The sequence below is a fragment of the Neolamprologus multifasciatus genome, chromosome 20 (assembly GCF_963576455.1).
Source record: "Neolamprologus multifasciatus chromosome 20, fNeoMul1.2, whole genome shotgun sequence".
Classification (NCBI taxonomy): Eukaryota; Metazoa; Chordata; class Actinopteri; order Cichliformes; family Cichlidae; genus Neolamprologus; species Neolamprologus multifasciatus.
In genome coordinates this window covers 25,353,428-25,371,415 of record NC_140458.1, presented here as the reverse complement: position 1 = coordinate 25,371,415, position 17,988 = coordinate 25,353,428, and the positions used below count along the sequence as shown (strand labels likewise).

The 17,988-nt window shown below is 40.3% G+C and overlaps 1 protein-coding gene across 2 annotated transcripts in view; it reads right to left on the bottom strand.

Annotated features, from left to right (window-relative positions):
* Window positions 1-1,562: 1,562 nt before the first annotated feature.
* kcnq2a (potassium voltage-gated channel, KQT-like subfamily, member 2a) overlaps window positions 1,563-17,988 on the bottom strand; it is a 40,605-nt gene continuing 24,179 nt past the window's right edge. Inside the window, exons 7-19 of one of the 2 annotated variants that reach the window (XM_085144752.1) lie at window positions 17,066-17,161; window positions 16,873-16,967; window positions 16,193-16,252; window positions 12,303-12,332; window positions 11,629-11,682; window positions 10,625-10,833; window positions 8,349-8,396; window positions 8,050-8,067; window positions 7,183-7,288; window positions 5,823-5,954; window positions 5,205-5,273; window positions 4,242-4,335; window positions 1,563-4,127 (exon numbers count right to left, since the gene is read on the bottom strand). In XM_085144752.1, coding sequence (XP_085000878.1) covers window positions 3,279-4,127; window positions 4,242-4,335; window positions 5,205-5,273; window positions 5,823-5,954; window positions 7,183-7,288; window positions 8,050-8,067; window positions 8,349-8,396; window positions 10,625-10,833; window positions 11,629-11,682; window positions 12,303-12,332; window positions 16,193-16,252; window positions 16,873-16,967; window positions 17,066-17,161 — 1,860 coding nt within the window. In that variant the 3' untranslated portion in view covers window positions 1,563-3,278. The remainder of the gene's footprint in view (window positions 4,128-4,241; window positions 4,336-5,204; window positions 5,274-5,822; window positions 5,955-7,182; window positions 7,289-8,049; window positions 8,068-8,348; window positions 8,397-10,624; window positions 10,834-11,628; window positions 11,683-12,302; window positions 12,333-16,192; window positions 16,253-16,872; window positions 16,968-17,065; window positions 17,162-17,988) is intronic. The other variant, XM_085144753.1, reaches the window with a different exon arrangement.

The window sequence follows — 17,988 nt, the reverse complement described above, 5'->3', positions numbered from 1 at the left end:
TTACACAGCCAGTATTTGCTACCTCCACTGACCTGTGTGTCTGTATGTACAAAGAGAGAGAAAGAGAGAAAAAGGAAGGTCACCTATCTCTGCCCTCGTTGGACATTGATGACTTCTTGCTGATGCTATTTAACACTATAGGGAATACATAAATAAATGATTACCAGGCCAGACCTGGACACAAACACGGGTAGAGTCAAGGACACAGAGTCACTTCTGACAAAATATGGTTAAAACAAAAAATCTCATGAAATAACAAAAAACATAAATTAATTTACTTATACATGCAAAGTGCAATCTGTTCAGTGAGCACAAGCGTTATTTTCAGAAAATCTGACACTGTAAATGCGACAGAGTGGTTTAGGTGTTGATGAGGCTACTGGAAGAGCTACATTTTGAATCCTTTTCTGTCTGTGCAACACAGTGGTGAAACATGTCAGCACACATGCAGTCCATCTGTTCTTGGTTTCTCTTTTGAGAGCACTTTTGTAATATTCGAGTCACTATTGGGTTTATTGATTGGCAGCTTTTCCACCATCCATCATCAAAGGGTGAGTCTCCTACATCTGTACAGACTGTTTAAATTCCAATCCTCTCATCTTTGAATGAATGTCCTGTGCAGATTTAGCCAAGCAGTCCTGAGGATTCAGATTAAGATTGGCTGTGGTGTCATGTTTTTAATTAGTGTTTTCCACAGCAAAACACAGACTTTCATTGTTTTTTAAGTTATTTGCCTTATAGAATCAGTTGTAAGTCCTTGTGTCTGCTGGTTGGTTGTCCTTTGGTCTACATTGTAGGTGATTAAACTGATTGCAATTCTCCAGGTGCTTCCAAGAGTAAACAAGCCTTAGGTGCTGTGTCACCATCACTTGACTTTTATTAATGGGCTACTCCATTTCTATTTGTATCACCCTTTCAACTAAAATCCTGGCCTCACAACACTTAACAAATTGGCTGATCCTGTGACCTGCCTTTGCTATTTCACTAACAATAAATGATGGCTGTTAACCAATACTAGTTAGGCTGCTCAATAATCTGATCAGGTAATAAATTTACTTTTTGCTGATGTAGACAGATAAGTAGGACAATAAGTGTGTAAATATGTGTTAACCATGCTATATATTCAAAAGTATTTGGACGTGTCCATTTTTCCTGGCTTTTGCAGCACGTGTTTGATCTGTCACAACAACAAATGATTACAATAAACCATTTTGTTTATAGGCACCTTCGAAGACCTTCAAGACACTTTACATGCAATTAAGTGTCAAAATCAAAGTCTGGATTTTAAAAAAAATAGGAAAACACCAAAGACTTGAAAGTCTTTAAATAACAAATTGAACCAACAAACTAACAGAACAGACTATCTTAAAAAGATGTGTTTTAAGACTGGCTTTAGTTAAGGAGACAGTGGTTGGCATCCTTAGTTCCAGTTAAGGGGACTTGTCTTTCTGTCTTTCCAGAAGTTCTTGGTTGCCATCTAGTGACAGATGTATTCCATTACACCATTTCCATAGCTAAAGACACCATTTTTCTTAATTTTAAAAAAGGCATCAAAAGACCAATTTTTAGTGATGCACAAAGTTTTATTTTTGAACAAGACAAAGGTGCAGTTACACAATGGTGCTGATCTACGGTATCATGTAAAACCCTACATGTCTTTTCAATGGGTTGTAAAAATCATGCCAGCAAGTTGCTTCCTGATTTTGCTGAAAAATATGGACCGCGTATTAACAGTCTCTATTGAATTACACTTCCTTGGTTATAATGTAAATGTTAAAATGTTGGCATTGGTTAATTTTAACAAGAACTGTTCGTGCTTCAAAGGTTAGCATTATTAATGGCTAAATGTGCAACCTGAAACATCTGCTCTCAGGCCAAAGAACCTCCCATAACAATTTAAGTACACTACCGTTATAAAATGTTAAAAATGAAATTGTTGATTAGTGGACCTCTAAAATTTCGGTGTGGAAATAAGGCAACAATTTTAAAGGATGAGTTCTTGATTGCATTGCTTGCTTTTTATTGCATTTCCTCATTTAGTCTGAAACTGACGTAGCATCAGAGAATCTAAATGAAAGTTCAATGCACTGCAGGCTAAATACCATCATGTCAGTAACAAGTGAGAAAGTTTCACGTGCACTCAATCCAGCTTCAACACTGCATGCCTTGTGATAACAATACAAAATGTACAAGCAAATGCCCTTCCTGTTCCCATACCTGTGCAGCATTAAACATCTGCTCTTGTATTTTATGTGTATAGAATGTTATGAACATATTTACCCAGAAAAGAAGAGCTGTTGAAATTAGCAAGCTCAGGCTGCATTTACATGATTGGAATTCAAGCAAAGCTCCTTAGAAAAATTAAAACATAGCTTGAAACCAGTCATGCATGCACTTTTTTTTTTTAAAATTCACCACTCTCTCTTACTGTATAGAAGAAAAACACAGTTTGACTGTTTGTCACTGTTTGGTTTTTGCAGCCTACTTAACACAGTCCTTAAATCAATCATTTATCATGCCATGCAGGTGGTTCCTTAGTGTATCCTTACAGAAGTATTCAGTATTACTTTAAAGGGAGTTCTTCCATAGTATTACATAAATGCCAGGCTGAATTAATAATGAAGCATTTTTTCTTTTTTTTTTTAAATCAGCAAGAATCTAACTGATCATCATAGCTAAGGTTTTGGCAACATAACACCTCAAGACATCCTAAGGTATAGAAGTTATCAAGACACTACGTTAACCACATGATAAGATTTCAACAGTCTCGCGTTACAAACTCCAGCAAGCTTTTGAATGTTAAAGTGGTCAGTGTTTAACAGAAGACGTGCTGAAATGCTACTCATACGTCTCATAAGAGGAACCAAAATGGCAATTCTCTTTATTGTTTCATACAAATCCACACTGTGTAAGTGTCGTCTCACTAAGTACCATAACGAAAAGGCTTCTTGTCTAAGTTAAAGAAAGGTTTCTAAACAGCTATTTAATCAAATTCTGAGTGGATACAAAAGTAACCGTAATCAAGCATTGCCAGTGAAGTGTTACATTACAAACTTAAACGTTGATAAAGGATAATCCCGTTGTTTTTGTGAGAACTCGTTTTTACTGTTATCGCAAAAAGACAACTGCTCATAACCGCCCACTTGACCCAATATAGTCTGTATCAGCCATCATCTACAGTAAGCCTGTGGCCATGAGGTCTAATGATACGGTCATGTTGGCAATCGGGGCATCAGCCTCTGTCACAATCAGCAGGTCTGCCAGCAGAGTAGTCCTTTCTACTTCAGCCCAGCCCACCCCCTCTCTCCATCTGAGACCTCTCCGGTGAAAGACAGAGGCGAGGGAGCACAGAGGTCAGAGTCTGTGTCCGACTCGCCCTCTGCTAGCAATGGTGTGACCCTGGCACAGAGTGAAGGTCCACCTCCGGCTTCGGTCCCTGCTCCGGCTCCCCCTCCTAAGCCTGTAAAGAACGAGGGCCCAAAAAAGTCCTCCTTGGCTTGGGAGATGCTGAAGCCGCTGAACGAGCGCTCCAGCTCCTCATGGTCAACCGACGGGATGGTGAGGGATGTGTCACTATCTACTGCGGTGACCTCTCGATGGCACCTGTGCCTCCTGTTGCGCCTCTTGCTGTGGGAGCCGCTCTCTCTGCCGCTGCCACCCTGACCCGAAGAGGATCTGTCATGAGCTGGAGCAGGTGGAGGTGGGAGGCGGAACAGGGTGGGCGAATGGTCGCCGCTGCCACCTACTGGCGAAGGGGTGTTGGACACGCTGCTGTTCCAGGCAGGCTGGCTGATGGGGTTTTGCAGCTGGTGCTGCCAGGAGGTACAGGGGCGGCTGTTGCTCCCAGAGGGAGTACCAACTGATCTCGCCACGGATCGACCGAGTAAAGGGTCTTTCTTTTCCAAGGACCCGTCAGAGCATGGGACATCAGCTGCTGAGCATGTCTTCACCTCCTGTACCTCCTCTTTTTCCTCCTTCTCTTCTTTGCTCTCCTCGGGGCTGTGGTAAGGCGGGGCTGGATACGGCTCCCTGGAGTTGAAAAAGGCCTCTGTTTCGGAACGGGGGATACCCATACGCTGCACATACACATTAACCAGGAAGTCGAGTTTCCTGTCCATGCAGACCACCTGCAGAAAGACAGAAAACGGTGTTCCATCAGAGGAATCAACATAACTTGATGTTGGCGGGAAAAGAAAAACTTTCCAGACTGACCTTCACAGACCTGGGTGAAACATTCCTACCTGCTTTTCCACTTTGACCAGACGTCCCATCATACTCTGGTCCTCCACAGCATCTCCTTCACCTTTGGGACCTTTACCAACTATCTGGTCAACTCTAACATTTAGAGAAAAAAGTGTCATATATTAGATTATAATATGATTATACAAGTGTATATTTATATGTATAGTAGATATGCTCTGTTTTGCCACAGGGTCTGACCCCAATATTTTTAACTCAAGAGGTTTATGCCAAAATGTAGATTAGTCTTGCATTGAAAAGTAATGAAATTATTTAAGGTGATGATTGTTGTCAAGCTGCAAATAAATATGTTTGAATGAATAAATGATGGCCTTACAGAAGGTGAACGTTTCCTGAGACACTACTGAGTTCAGGTGGATTGTGTGGACGCATGCATAATGTGAGTAAGATGATCTTTTTTTCCCTTTTCTTTTTTTTCTTTTAACAAAACAGAGTCTAAACTGAAGGGACATTTTGTCTGCGGCCAAAATGCATCACTTGGCATGCTTTGGTGGTGCTTCATGCTTCATTTCCATTGCATCCTACTGGGGGAGCTCTCCCTCTGTCTTTCTGCTAAGAGAGCAAGCATTTAGCACTTCAAACCCCTCTTGAGCGAGGCCATGTGAAACGGCTCGTTAAGATTCAGTGAGCAAACGGCAAAATGTCTTTTTTAGCCTTTCCTTGACAGCAGCTGATATCATTTGTCACCAGCGCTAACAGAACAACATCCTTAAAATGTTCTACGTAAAGCAGTCTGTTAAGCCATTTCACTTATTAACTATTGCACCTGCACCCCTGCTTTCATGTATCACAATCCCGCTAGCTCAATGAGACATGTCAATGGCTTGAACTCAAAAGGGGTTCCATCAATCGAACCAGTAAGGTAGCATGTAACTGCTACTATGGCATAAGGAGGATAATGCTGATAAAATGGTCATTCTAAAGGTGCAGTCTATTAACCTAACCTAGGAACTTCAGTGGACTTCTTATGGCGAGGTGTTGTTGGGGGAGGCGGCCCCACAACCATATCTATCCTGGCAAGGCACACAGAGACGATATGAGTGCAATGCAGAATGAAGCAACGTGGGAATCACATCAGGTATGGAGAACACGTCTGCAATATATTCCACACACGAGACATACGGTGAGTCTGGCTTGTTTCATGGATGGAAAGTGTGTGTGATTCACTGATGGAATATATTTCTTGTACATGTTAGACCTTCAGGTGATCAAGGTGTGAGGAGCTCGCTTGTAGGAGGGAAAACTGACATAGAAAACAATGTGAATTAGACATCATTGTTATATCCAAAATCAATCTGTGGCACGTTCAGAGCTGAAGGAGTGACCGCTAATGGGACATAAAGCTACCGATATATGTAACAGATCTGAATACAACACATGTATGTGGATAAATGAAACAGGCAAATCAATGGCTTGTGTGTCACAACATGTGTGTATCCAGTGACCACTAAAAGCACTTTCTTAGTAGATGAAAGCTCCACTGTTATATTAAGCTAACTAAACTAACTACTGACACATATTTCTTAAAGAAATGACTAATTCAAGAGTAAAGGACTTCTTGCCTGGTCTGCAGGTTCTTAATGCGCGACAGCATGTCCAGGTGACCAGCGGAGTATTGCTCAATCACGTCCATGACATCGTAGGGTCGCAAGCTCTCTTTGAACCTCCTCTTTGACACCAGGAAGCTCATGATGCTGGGAAGGGAGAGGGAGCGAGACATCGTTGTTAAACGTGTCACGTGACAGGCAAACAAATGACCAGATCACAGCAGACATTTCAGAATAACTCCCAAGAATTCTCCTGCTCAAAACAAACAAAAAATGCAATGCGGAGTAAAATGCAAATGAAATATAACAAATCAAAGGTTTATTTATTTAAATTATTAATGCTTTAGGAAAATATGATTGGTACAAACTGAATGCACACCAAATAAAGTCATTTGATCACATTGATCAGATAACATTTTACACTGTGTAACTATGTAACAGAATTATATGGAAAATTTACATGTAACCAACTTAAAACCAACATTTTGGGCATAAATTTTTGGTAGCTGATGGTTGCCATCCATTTTACATTAAATATATATGTTGTCTCTCAAATATCCACAAATGTGTCCTTTGGCAGCTGTAATGCATGAGGTGAGACAGGTCTTTCATTCCCAACTTGTGAAAAGGGGCCTTTTGGTTTTTCACAAAATGTCATTTTTGCAATATGTAGCATAAAGTTGTGAAGAGCTCTATTTTAAACCACTTCTTTTAAACATAACCAAGCAGTTTATGATGACTAATCCTAAACCAATGGTTTTTGCTGTCTTCCGAATCACCACCACCTCCACATCCTACTAATGAGACCAGTTATTTCTGAGCATCTAATATCACTGAGGCTGATGCACCGAGGCACCAGCGTCAAACGACACATCATGCACATCTCTGGACATCAGCAGCAGCCGACACCCTGGCATGGCAACCAGTGTTGGTCAAGTTCCTTGAAAATAGTAATTAGTTACTAATTACTGATTACCTCTCCAAGAAAGTAATCCCATTACTTTACTGATGACTTATTTTCAAAAGTAATTAGTTACTTTAGTACTTAGTTACTTTTTAAAAACATGATACACAACCTGAATACATAATAAAGCAATAGACCTTTCAGCCCAATTCTATTTTTTTTCTGCATAATCCATTATATAAAATCGAATCAAATGAAAAAGTCTCTTTTTAAAACCTGTCGGAATCTTTTAACTTAACCACATTCTAGCTAATAGTCCATCATTGTACATTATTTATTATTATTACTCGTAATACGCCTACTTCTTTAAACACTGAAATAGCTACACAGATGACCACAGATATTATTTTTACACTACATGAAATAATCAATCACAGAACCATAAAAACCTCTTATTCAGAGAGTCCTTACCAGATTGCTCTGATTGCAACTTTCAAGCCTGGTGGTAACTCTTGAGTGAAGAATTCACAGTGGCAGTTCTTATCATCACCAACTTCCTCTCCCGGAAGGCTCGCCTCTAGAAAGCAAATGCAAGGACACTCTTTTAAAAAAATATTACATCTGCTTCCGCATGACAAACGTCACCAGCAGAAGCAGAGCAGAGCCGTCGCTTTCAGCGCCAAAGGTGCAAGTGTCCGTGTTACAGTTGGTCTCAAGCCAGTTAGCCAGTTTGGGAGTGTGTGAGCAAGCTTCGTGGGACGACAGGTAAAAGGATTCGGTGCAGAATTGAAGGATAGTGCTGAGGTGATAAAGCTTTACTGTAACCTTCAAAGACAGGTGCTCTCTTCCCACCACCAATTACAGATTAGCACTGGAAGGCTGGTCTACAGAATTTAAAGCATATTGCATGGAGTTGTCAAGGCCTAATTAGTGGAAATCAGAAATTTTCTGAGAATCTGGTAGGGAAAGTGAGGTCTCCTCATGCAAGCTAAAGCAGGGTTTGGGGGCATGTCTCTGGGTCAGTTTTGGATAATCTCGGCACCACTTGACTTGAACCCGTTTAGCTTAGCCTACTGCTACCATAAATACAAATGTATTACATGAGGTGCTCTAACAATCATAACAAGTAAATATGGAATAACTAGTTCCATGGGAGACTCTGCTAGACTCATGCCCTCAGTCATCACAGTGAGAAAAACAGCATAACAAAGGGTTCATGTCAAGTGAACATATCTCAGCAGATATCAGCATGCAGGTTTCTCAGACTGGGTGAAGCTGATTTGTCTTTGGATAATTTTCCCTATAGAAGTCAACCAACAAAATATCCCAATGCCTTACTTATTAAACCTTCAATTGCTGCAAAAAGAGAGAGAGGAGAGACATGGGAAAAGATTTGTTATGGATTCTAGCAGGATGAAAATGGCAGACAAATCAATTCCAAACATGGAAAACTGTGGAGTCTATTGAATGGTTTCTGGATCACGTTTGAACGGGCTGGTCTCTCTTCTCTTAGATTTAAGCTTACCAACTATATATGTTTCAAAGCTTTATATAACATGTATGGTAAACTATACAGCTAGACATTATAGACTATGTTACAGTCTTTACTGAAGACATGTCATGATGACTTGTCTAACCTGGAGAACTCTTCAGTCCAAAGTCTTTGTCCTGCATTTCAATCAGCACTTAAACATGCCATGAAGTGAAAGGAGAAAGACAGCTAATGAGAATTGGTTCACATTGCTTAACAGAAAGCAAAGAAATGGAGAGAGAAGAGAAATATTCTAATGATAGTGACACAGTGGCGTTGATGACACATGGATGCAGTGGGATTGTCTAGCACTAAATAATGACACGACATCCAAAGTGACGGTCTCCTGAATGTGTTCTTAAAAATTTGGCATTGATTTGTCATAGAAGTGGCAAATTTTTGTATACATGAAGGGAACATACATGTCTGCATGATAACTCAGCTACAGTCTCCACATTGATTGCAACTCAAAGAGGTTTTGACAGTAACTTCTAAACTCACACAGCTGGTGAGCTGCTGACCTGGCACTGCTCTCCTTATTTACTGGCAGCAACTGAATGTTTGTCAGATAAACTGTTGATCACAAACAAGTTTTGCCAAAGTATTCTGTGGCTAAAAGTTTACTCATCATGGGCATGAATGTCATGGTAAGTTTGGGCTTTTATTGATTTCGATAAATTGTTCTTTCTCTAAGGTCAAGTGATTGTATAGCATATAACGGTATACCTGGTAGCTATCACCTAGCTTATGACATAATTGTGTCTGGATATTTAAACTTGTTTGTTTCCTGGTATGGACCTTATGGCTTTTAAGTAGAATTCCCAAATTTTCAATAAGCCTGAGTTTGGGGCTTTTGGAAGTATATTCAAAAAGCTTAATATCTTAATGTAATGTTAATACAGCTGAGAATTTTAGAGGCAGTCCTCGTTTATTCATTTTATTCATCCTTTAAAGTACCAGTACTGCTGGCAGCAAAACAGCTACAGAGCATGATGCTACCGCCACCATGCTTGACAGCTCATACAGGGTTGTTAGGTTTGAACACCTCACCTTTAACTCCTCCAAACATCTCTTGTCACTGGGGCCAAATAGCTCAACCTTTGTCTTGTCTGACAATAAAACCTTCCTCCAGAAGGCATTTAGCTTGTCCACGTGGGCAGCTGCATATTTCAGTTGAGCTTGATGGGCTTGATTTTGGAACAGGAGCTTCTTCTTGGTTGGTACCCCCTCAGTCCACAGTGATGTAAAACTTGCTTCACTGTGTACCTTACAGCAGTTTCCAGTTAATGTCTGGTTTGAGCCTTAGTGGTTCCTGGGCTGTTCAGGAACATGCTAACTAATTTCCTCTTGTCTTATCTGAGGGTGACGGTCTGGGTCTTCCTCTGGACCTTAGAAAACTGGCGACACGTCTGAATAACTTGTATGTTTAAACCGATTGTCCTGGAATCTGCAGGTGTTTAGAAATGGACTGTTAAACCTCATGAATGGACAAATCCCCAACGATCAACTCTACTAAAAATTTTTGTGCTATGCTCAAAAGCCAGGTCTCTGCTTGGAAACCAACATGTTTAAATAAACTCTACCAGTTCTGCCAGAAGCTTGTTGATGGCAACCAAAAGCATCTGGTCAAGGTGCAACTTCCCAAAACATTTAGCCAAATATTAGTTGAGGTGTATGTATACTTTTGACCCTGTGTGGATCTTATGCAGCCAATTCTTTTAAGAAAAAGTTATTATTGATGTATCCTGTACAATTCTGGACCTCAGAAACAGAACAGTTGAGAAAAAACATTAAAAACACACACTTACCATTTATGCCCATGATAAATGTATGTATACTTCTGGCAATGACTGTATATTGAGCTAGTGTTACTAGTAGTGTTATAGTTACATAAGATTTAGTTAGTTTTGTTTTCAGTTTTCTTTAATATAAATAATTTTGACTCCTAAAGTTTGGTCTCTGAGCAAATAGCCAAGGTCATACTGGCTCAAATGAATTCCTGGAAATTTTGGGAAGTGCACTTAACTTGAATTCTTCTGGAACGTTAGATATCACGTTTGTGTATGCAAGCTAAATGTGAAGCCGGAGCACAGAGATGAGACACAGGAGGAAGCAGCAACCCGCTCACCTCTGCTTCCAGGCTCCATACAAAAGCTAGGGCCTCCATGTCCTGAATGTAGTTTCATATTCACAACACCCACATCTCCTTTAATAAGTGTCTGCCATTTTCTACAGTTTCATGATGGTGTGAATACAGTTTCTGAGGTTTCCCACCTACAACAATATAATTCTCCAAGTCTCTACACTGTATGGCTGTGTATTCAGTTATACTACACAACACTACTACACTCATTCTGGTCAGATGATGATCAGTTTCCTCACCCTCTGAGTTTTTGCGCGAGGCGCTGCCCTGAGCTTTGAAGGCATTTTTCGCCCCTCGGTTCTTGTCGGTGAAGCTCCAGCTCTTGGTGACCTTGCTGGGGCTTGCTTCAGCACCATCATCTGCTCCACCTGGAGACTGGGCCTTCCCCTTGGACACAGGAGCCTTAGAAGGACTGGAAAACACTTTGTCCTTCAGACTCAGTTTCCGACTAAAAAAGGAAATAACAATACAGTAAATTAAGCCTGTTTAACTCTGCATTTATCAGCATCATTTTAATGAAAGACTACCTGTAGCTAAATGTCTGTATTCTACTGTGTTTAAGCCCTAGCTTGTGAATTTGTAGAATTCATCTGCAATGTGATAATAAATCTTACCTCAGCAGATATGCAAAATGGGCAATGTCCTACAGCAGAAGGAGCCATGTCCACAAACGAACATAGTAGAGCATTCGGTGGTTCAGGCAAGCAGCAGGAAGCTACAAGCAGGCATGCATGGGAAGCAAAGTGACACTGTGCGTCTCAAAAGGAAGAGCTGTGGTCTGGCTCTATGCAAAAAAAGTGAACACAAATCATGCAACAAAAAAATAAAATCATCGTCGTATGGCACATGGTAACCATTAGGTAATCAGCAATATGCACCTTGCCTGCTGAACGGGGCTGAGTGGGCAAAAAAGACAGCCAGCAAATCAACTGCAAGACGTTACTAAACAGAAACCATAAAAGAAGGATGTAAATCTGCGCCTTTTCTGGGGAAAGGGTAAAAGTTAGAAATAGCTTATTGTTGCTTTTACGTGTGAATCTCCTCATGTAGACATCAGAAACAGAGCTTCACTACGCTACAAATAGTAACAAGTCAGATTGTGTACTTTCCGTAGAGCTACATGTCCTTATTCTGTGACTCCTCTACCTGTACTTGCACTTGAAGAAGAAAAGAACATTGGTAGGAATAGAAGGAGACACACAGACTTGCAGTGCAGTTGTTAGTATCTGTGCAGCAACTATACCTAATAGCTCTCGGACAGCACCCGCAAAGTCTGTCTTTGTGTGCATTTTCATTACTGGAGTGGTGGGCAGTGGGGGAGAGACAAAAAAGATAAAATAGAAGTGGGTAGAGTCACAAAAACAGCAGTGTGTGCCAAGATGCCAGTAATGCTTTACTGTGACTGTAATTTATTGCTCATTTAAAGAATAAATTTTTTTGGTTTTATTTATTTTGCCATTTAGATGATTGTCTGATTTTACACGTGAGTCTAAAATATGCAGTTGGATTATAAGGAGGTTTGTCATTCAGCCACGATAAAGTGTTACCACCTTGTCAATAGTTACACTTGTTTTCTGTGTTAAAAAACAGTGATAGAAAAATCAAGCAAAAGTGTTCAAAATCACTTTTTCCCAAGGTGATGCTGAAAGGTAGACTATCAAAGAACAGCATATTGGTTAATATTTAATAAAGCTGCCAGTTGGGAATGAGGCCAAAGTGAGCTGATCTTTGAGCACCATGTGAGCAAATGCAGCGTGACCGTTCTTGAAGGAGGCACTTAACACGCAGCCACACCCATGTCAGACACACAAACCGCCACTCTCGCACACTGATGTACAGTAAGCACACTCCCCCAAGAAGAGCAGAATTGAAGAGAAGGCAAAGGAAAGAGGCGAGAGATAAAACCAGATCACAGGCCTGGGAGAGGTTTCTGTTTGTGACTCCTTCCTGTGAGCAGAAAAGGCATAAATGTTACACAATGTGAGATACAAGTTATGGACATGGATGAAAATTATCTGTACAAACCTGAAAAAAAAAACCAATATATATGTTACCACACGGGGGCAGTGAAAACAAGCTCTAAACAACAGCAACAGTTGCCTGCTTACACTAAATGATCTTTCATATTTTTATGAAGATTACATTTTGTGATGAGTGTCCAGTATTTACTCACTCTTCTGCAATGGTTTTTGTCTCCACTGACAAAAGAAACCTTAGGCTATTAACTAAATACAAAAGGTAAATGGACTGGTTCTTATATAGCACTTTTCTACCCTGCCTGAGCACTCAAATCGTTTCATTCACATACAAGCACTTTTTTCTATTCTTAAGTGCTTCCTATCTCCTATTCACACTTCAGCACCTTGGGGTTCAAAGAATCTTCATTTTCAAACCAACCAAAAAGTTGACACATTTTCTCTTAATATGTAAAACTACAGTGAGCCTCATAACACGAGTCGAACAGGTATTCCTCCAGGATCAAACCTGGACCTTAAGATTTCGCATTCATAGGCAATTGGTACGGTGGCCCTGAGAGGCCAAACAGACTGCAACTTAGGAAAACACAAAAGCGCACAAAACACAACGGAAATAGAAAAAAACAAAACAGTAATAGGAAAAAGTAGATTTCCGAAAGCACAAGGGAAGTGTTTCTGGGGAGACAATAACTCGACGGACCAGTTGCAGGAACAAAATATGCTAAGAATTGCGGTGGGAGACTCCTAAAAGAAGTGGAGGATCTATCGGTTTTGTGAGGAAAGAAAAGATGAGAGGTAAGTGTGTTAGCCTAACTATCAGCCTAAAAATTCGTCATCAGTATTATATGAATCGTGATAAAACACACCTACCATGTTTTGGGTTCCTGCAACTGGTCCGTCAGGTTATTTTCTCCCCAGAAACAATTCCATTGTGCTTTTTGAAATCTGTTTTTTCCTATTTTCGTTGTTGTTTTTCTTATTTCTGTTGCGTTTTGTGTGCTTTTGCAGCATATTTTCTTACTGCTGGTGTCTTCTTAGGTTGCAGTCCGTTTGGCCTCTCACGGCCACCGTACATTTGTTAGGCATACCTGTTCAACTGCTTGTTATCGCAAATATCTAATCACACGACAGCAATTCACTGCATTGTGGCCAAAACGTCCTGCTGACATTCAAACTGAGCATCAGAATGGAGAAGAAAGGTGATTTAAGTCAGCGGTCCCCAACCCCCAGGCCTCGGACCGGTACCGGTCCGTGAGTCGTTTAGTTGAGGCCCAGGTGTGAAATGTATGGTTTTCATGGTTTTTATCGGTTTTTAGCGTTATTTCGGTGTTTCTGGGTCTTTTCAAGTATGTTATGAATAAATCTTCTTTTTTCGGTACCGGTACTAGTTTTATTTTGTTGTATTTATCCGCGACACCTTAAAGGCCGGTCCGTGAAAATATTGTCGGGCATAAACCGGTCCGTGGCGCAAAAATGTTTGGGAACCGCTGAAATAAGTGACTTTGAACATGGCATGCCTGTTGTGTCAGACAGGTTAGTTAGAGCATTATAGGAACAGGATCTGCTGGGATTCTCCCCACACAACCGTCTCGGGGGTTTACAGAGAACGGTCTGAATATATTATAATTATAGTAACTTAAACAACCACTCGTTACAGCCAAGGTATGCAGAAGAGCATCTTTGAACTAGGGGTGGGTTTTTATAATCGATTTATCGATTAAAATCGATTCTGGCTTGGATTACGTAAAATCGATTCATTAAAATCCTGAATCGATTTTTTAATATAAATTTATTTTGCCCGAAATGCCAGAATCTCAGGTGAAATCTCACAAAATTTCAACAACCACCAAACAGCTAAAACAGTAAATGAGAGCAGGAACACGGATTCTGCACAAAGACTTAAACACACAGAGCAGCCCGCGGATCAGAATCAGTTAGATGTCGAATTTCTCACAGTCGGGGCTGAAAGCCGACAGCCCGCTGATTCTGATCTGTCGGCGGGTCCGCGCTTTGTGTTCACGCCCTTTATGCGCTAAATGTAAAGCTGATAGTTTGATGTCTCTCCAAACAATATTGACCGAACCAGCAGCAAAAGAAGATCCAAACTACGCTTCACATAAACATCTTCATGTATTCACTCTTACTTTTACTGTTTTGCTTCTACCATGATGCACAGCTCTCTCTATCTCTCTCTCTCTCTCTCTCTCTCCCCCCTCTCTCTCTGTATGGTTTTCTGCATTATTCGCTTGCTTGTTACGCACAAGTCTACCTTTGTTTACAGCGCTATCGGCCGACTTTTTTTTTCTTTCCGTTTTATATACTTCCGAAAAGAAAACCTAATTTCTGCCGTTCAATGCTGAACAAATTTAAACTTTTTAAAATTATGCAAAATGCAAAATGCTTAGCCGTGTCTCTAATAAAACCGCTGTAACTTCAGAGGTAATGTTCATATGTTGATTAATGGTTTTCTTTCGTTTTTGATGTACTGCAGAATATTTTTATAAAATCCCAGGCCAGGAAAAATCACCTTCATGTGTTTCTGTGTTTTATCTTCAGCTACTTTGACACAAAGGCATCTGCTGTGATGCTCACACCTTTGATAAAGTCTTGCGTGTGTCAGCTTCCTTTTTATAGATACAAAAATATGTAAATGTACTAATCTGAATTATAATATTTCTGACTGTCAAAATTTCCCATATTCAAATCGAAGTGAATCGAATCGAATCGAATTAAATCGAATCGTGGATCGAATCGATTCTGGACCTTGTGAATCGGAATTGAATCGATTCTAGAAATCAGTGACGATACCCAGCCCTACTTTGAACGCACAGCACATTGAGCTTTGAGGTAGATGGGCTACAGCAGCAGAAGACCACATTTCCTGTTGACACCTCCTGTCAACAGGAAACTGAGGTTACAATTTGCACAGGCTTACATCTTCTGCTTCCAGCAGGATAATGAGCAACATCACAAAGCTCAAATCATCTCAAACTGGTTCCTTGAACATAATAACATGTTCACTGTAGTCAAATGGCCTCAACAGTTACCAGATCTCAATCCAGTGGAGAACATTTGGTTTGTGCTGGATCAGGAGATTTGTAGCATTGATGTGCAGCAAGCACATCAGCGACTGGGTGATGCTATCATGCCAATATATCCAGCTCCTTGTTGAATATTTGTTACAAAGAATTCAGACAGTTCTGAAAGCAAAATGGGGTTTAACTAACTTCTACCAAGGTATAACTAATAAATTGTCTGGTAAATGTATATTAATGAAATTTCTAAGTGTCGCACAGGCTTTCCACTCAAGTGGGGTTGAACATTTGCTCTGGCTATAGAGCCAGTGAAACTGTCAGTGTTCTTCCGTGCTTGCCCATTACAAATAAACTAATAGAAGAAAACAATAGTTTAAAAAATGTTCCATAAAATTCATTAGTTATGGTCACAGGTTGATGTTTGCATCAACAAGGTGTGTTTTAAAATAAATGTTTGGTTAGCCTCTTTTTTGTTAATCTACAGTAAATGAACTGACTGCAACAATGAGCTAAGTCCACACAAAAGCTGGTAACACAAAAGGAATGCCTAGCGACACAGGAAGTGCAGCGCAAAGTGTCCGGCAAGCAGACCAGACTCACAGGGTTCAGGTGAGATCTTATTCCTTTTTGACAATCAAGGCATTCAGTGTATATTTTGGAGAGTGCACATAGTTATTTCAGCCTCTGATGCCCTGGTCCCTTCTATTTCAAGATCACTGAGTCACCGTTGGTGTCATCATAATGAGATCATGCTATCACACCAACAACTTTGTCACTCCTAATGTCATTGTTATACCTGAATGATTTGCCCTTCAGATTCCTCAGCAGGTCCAGCTGATTCAGAGGTGGGGTAAGTCTGGGAAAAGATAAAAAAGAACTTCAAAGAAGTCGTTCTATCAAGACAGCCTCATCAGCTCAGTTGCAAAAGGTGAAAGCTCGCCTTTGGGCTTTTTAAGCTAATTGCCTTAAGTTATGTTCAGTTGGTCATAACCTTTTTTGCTTAAATTACAACTGGAATGTAAGTGAACTCATTTCAAAATAAACAACTGATGATTTTCTACTTCTAGATTAAAAGCAAAAGAAATCTGTGTTGTGAGACTCGAGCAAGGCAGCTTATTTGCTAATTCATACAGCTGGACACCAAAATGTCTGCTTAATTTTTCAAATTGGCCAAGGGCAGTATTTGTCTTTTGAACAGCATTTCAGAGTGCCACTGCCAAGACTCTCATCTGCTTCTCCGTTAAAAAGAAAAGCATTATTAAAGCAGAAAGTGTAAAGCCACACCGGTGTGTGATTCTTCTGATCCAAGAAAGATGTTTAGAATACAATAAGATGAGGTTATTCTGTGAGCTCAGTTTTCAACTCGGCTTTCAAGGTTCAGAAAGAAGGCAGAATGTGATATGGGTAAACAGTTGTATTTCCTGAAAATGCTGAATAATGTGTAGCATGATTCAACCACTTTATTTGATCGGTTACCTGTACATCGGAATAGCTACAGTCTGCTCATAAAAATCCCACGTGCACACCAGATCTGTACGGGAAAGGTTGGTGGCATAAAACCTCCAAGCAGCCTGGGTGAGGAAATTTTTAAAAGGCTTCTCAGTTTTTTTTGTTTGGAGAATTAAACAGTGTTTAAAATTGAATCTAGTGATCTTATCACACAGTATACCTGTATGAGGCCTGCAGCGGGGTTACGTCTCTTCTCAAAATGCTTCTGTCTGTGCTGCTCTTCGACTTTGAGGGCAAAGCCAGAACCCAAGATGCCCTGTACAAAAGCAGAAACCCATAAAATAATCAGTGACCTTTACTGACCTCAGTGGGCCAGGAGGAGGAATTGCAACAACAGCAAGTTGTCTCCTCCTCGTCCCCTAACAGTTCTCCGAAGCAATCCAACAAAACATCTGGGGTTATAGAAACCTGAGAGGAAATGCGGATATTAAATGCTGTGCCAAAAGTAGTGACAGGAATAGTGATTGCTGATCAAGTACAGTTTCCTGTATGATTGACTGAACGAATGGGAGCTGCTTACTCAGAGCTTACTGCTGAGTGTGATATCTTTAAATCTCAGGTGGAACAACAAACACTAACACGTACTTTAGCCACTGAAACTACATCATCAAACTCGGGCTTTCTAAAGAAAACGTGAATAATGAGCCAAGTTTTTTCAGCTCCTTTTAGAAGCATCAGTTGCACTAAGATTTCTTTGGACTATCAAAGACTGGACGCCTGTCCCAAGAAGAAAAATATTCGCAGTTATTTCCTCACACTGCTTCTATGGTGTTTTAGTGATCTGATGAATACAAATCTGATTTTCACTGTTGCTGTACCTGTAAAAAAACTGTCTCTCTAGCTCAACTACATTCACCACCTGGTTGCTGCTTTTTTATGTCAGTTATTGGGCAATGGACCTGCTTGAGTGATGAGATGAGCTACATGATTTGAATAAGAAAAAAGGTTAATGAGAGTCATTGAAGTGGGATAAAACAGGATGTTTTCTGGGCTTTAAAACGAAAACATTTAGCTGATAGACACTAAAATGCTAGGTGTTGGGTGCTAAATGTGCTATCCTGTTGTCATTTCAGGTTACTCACT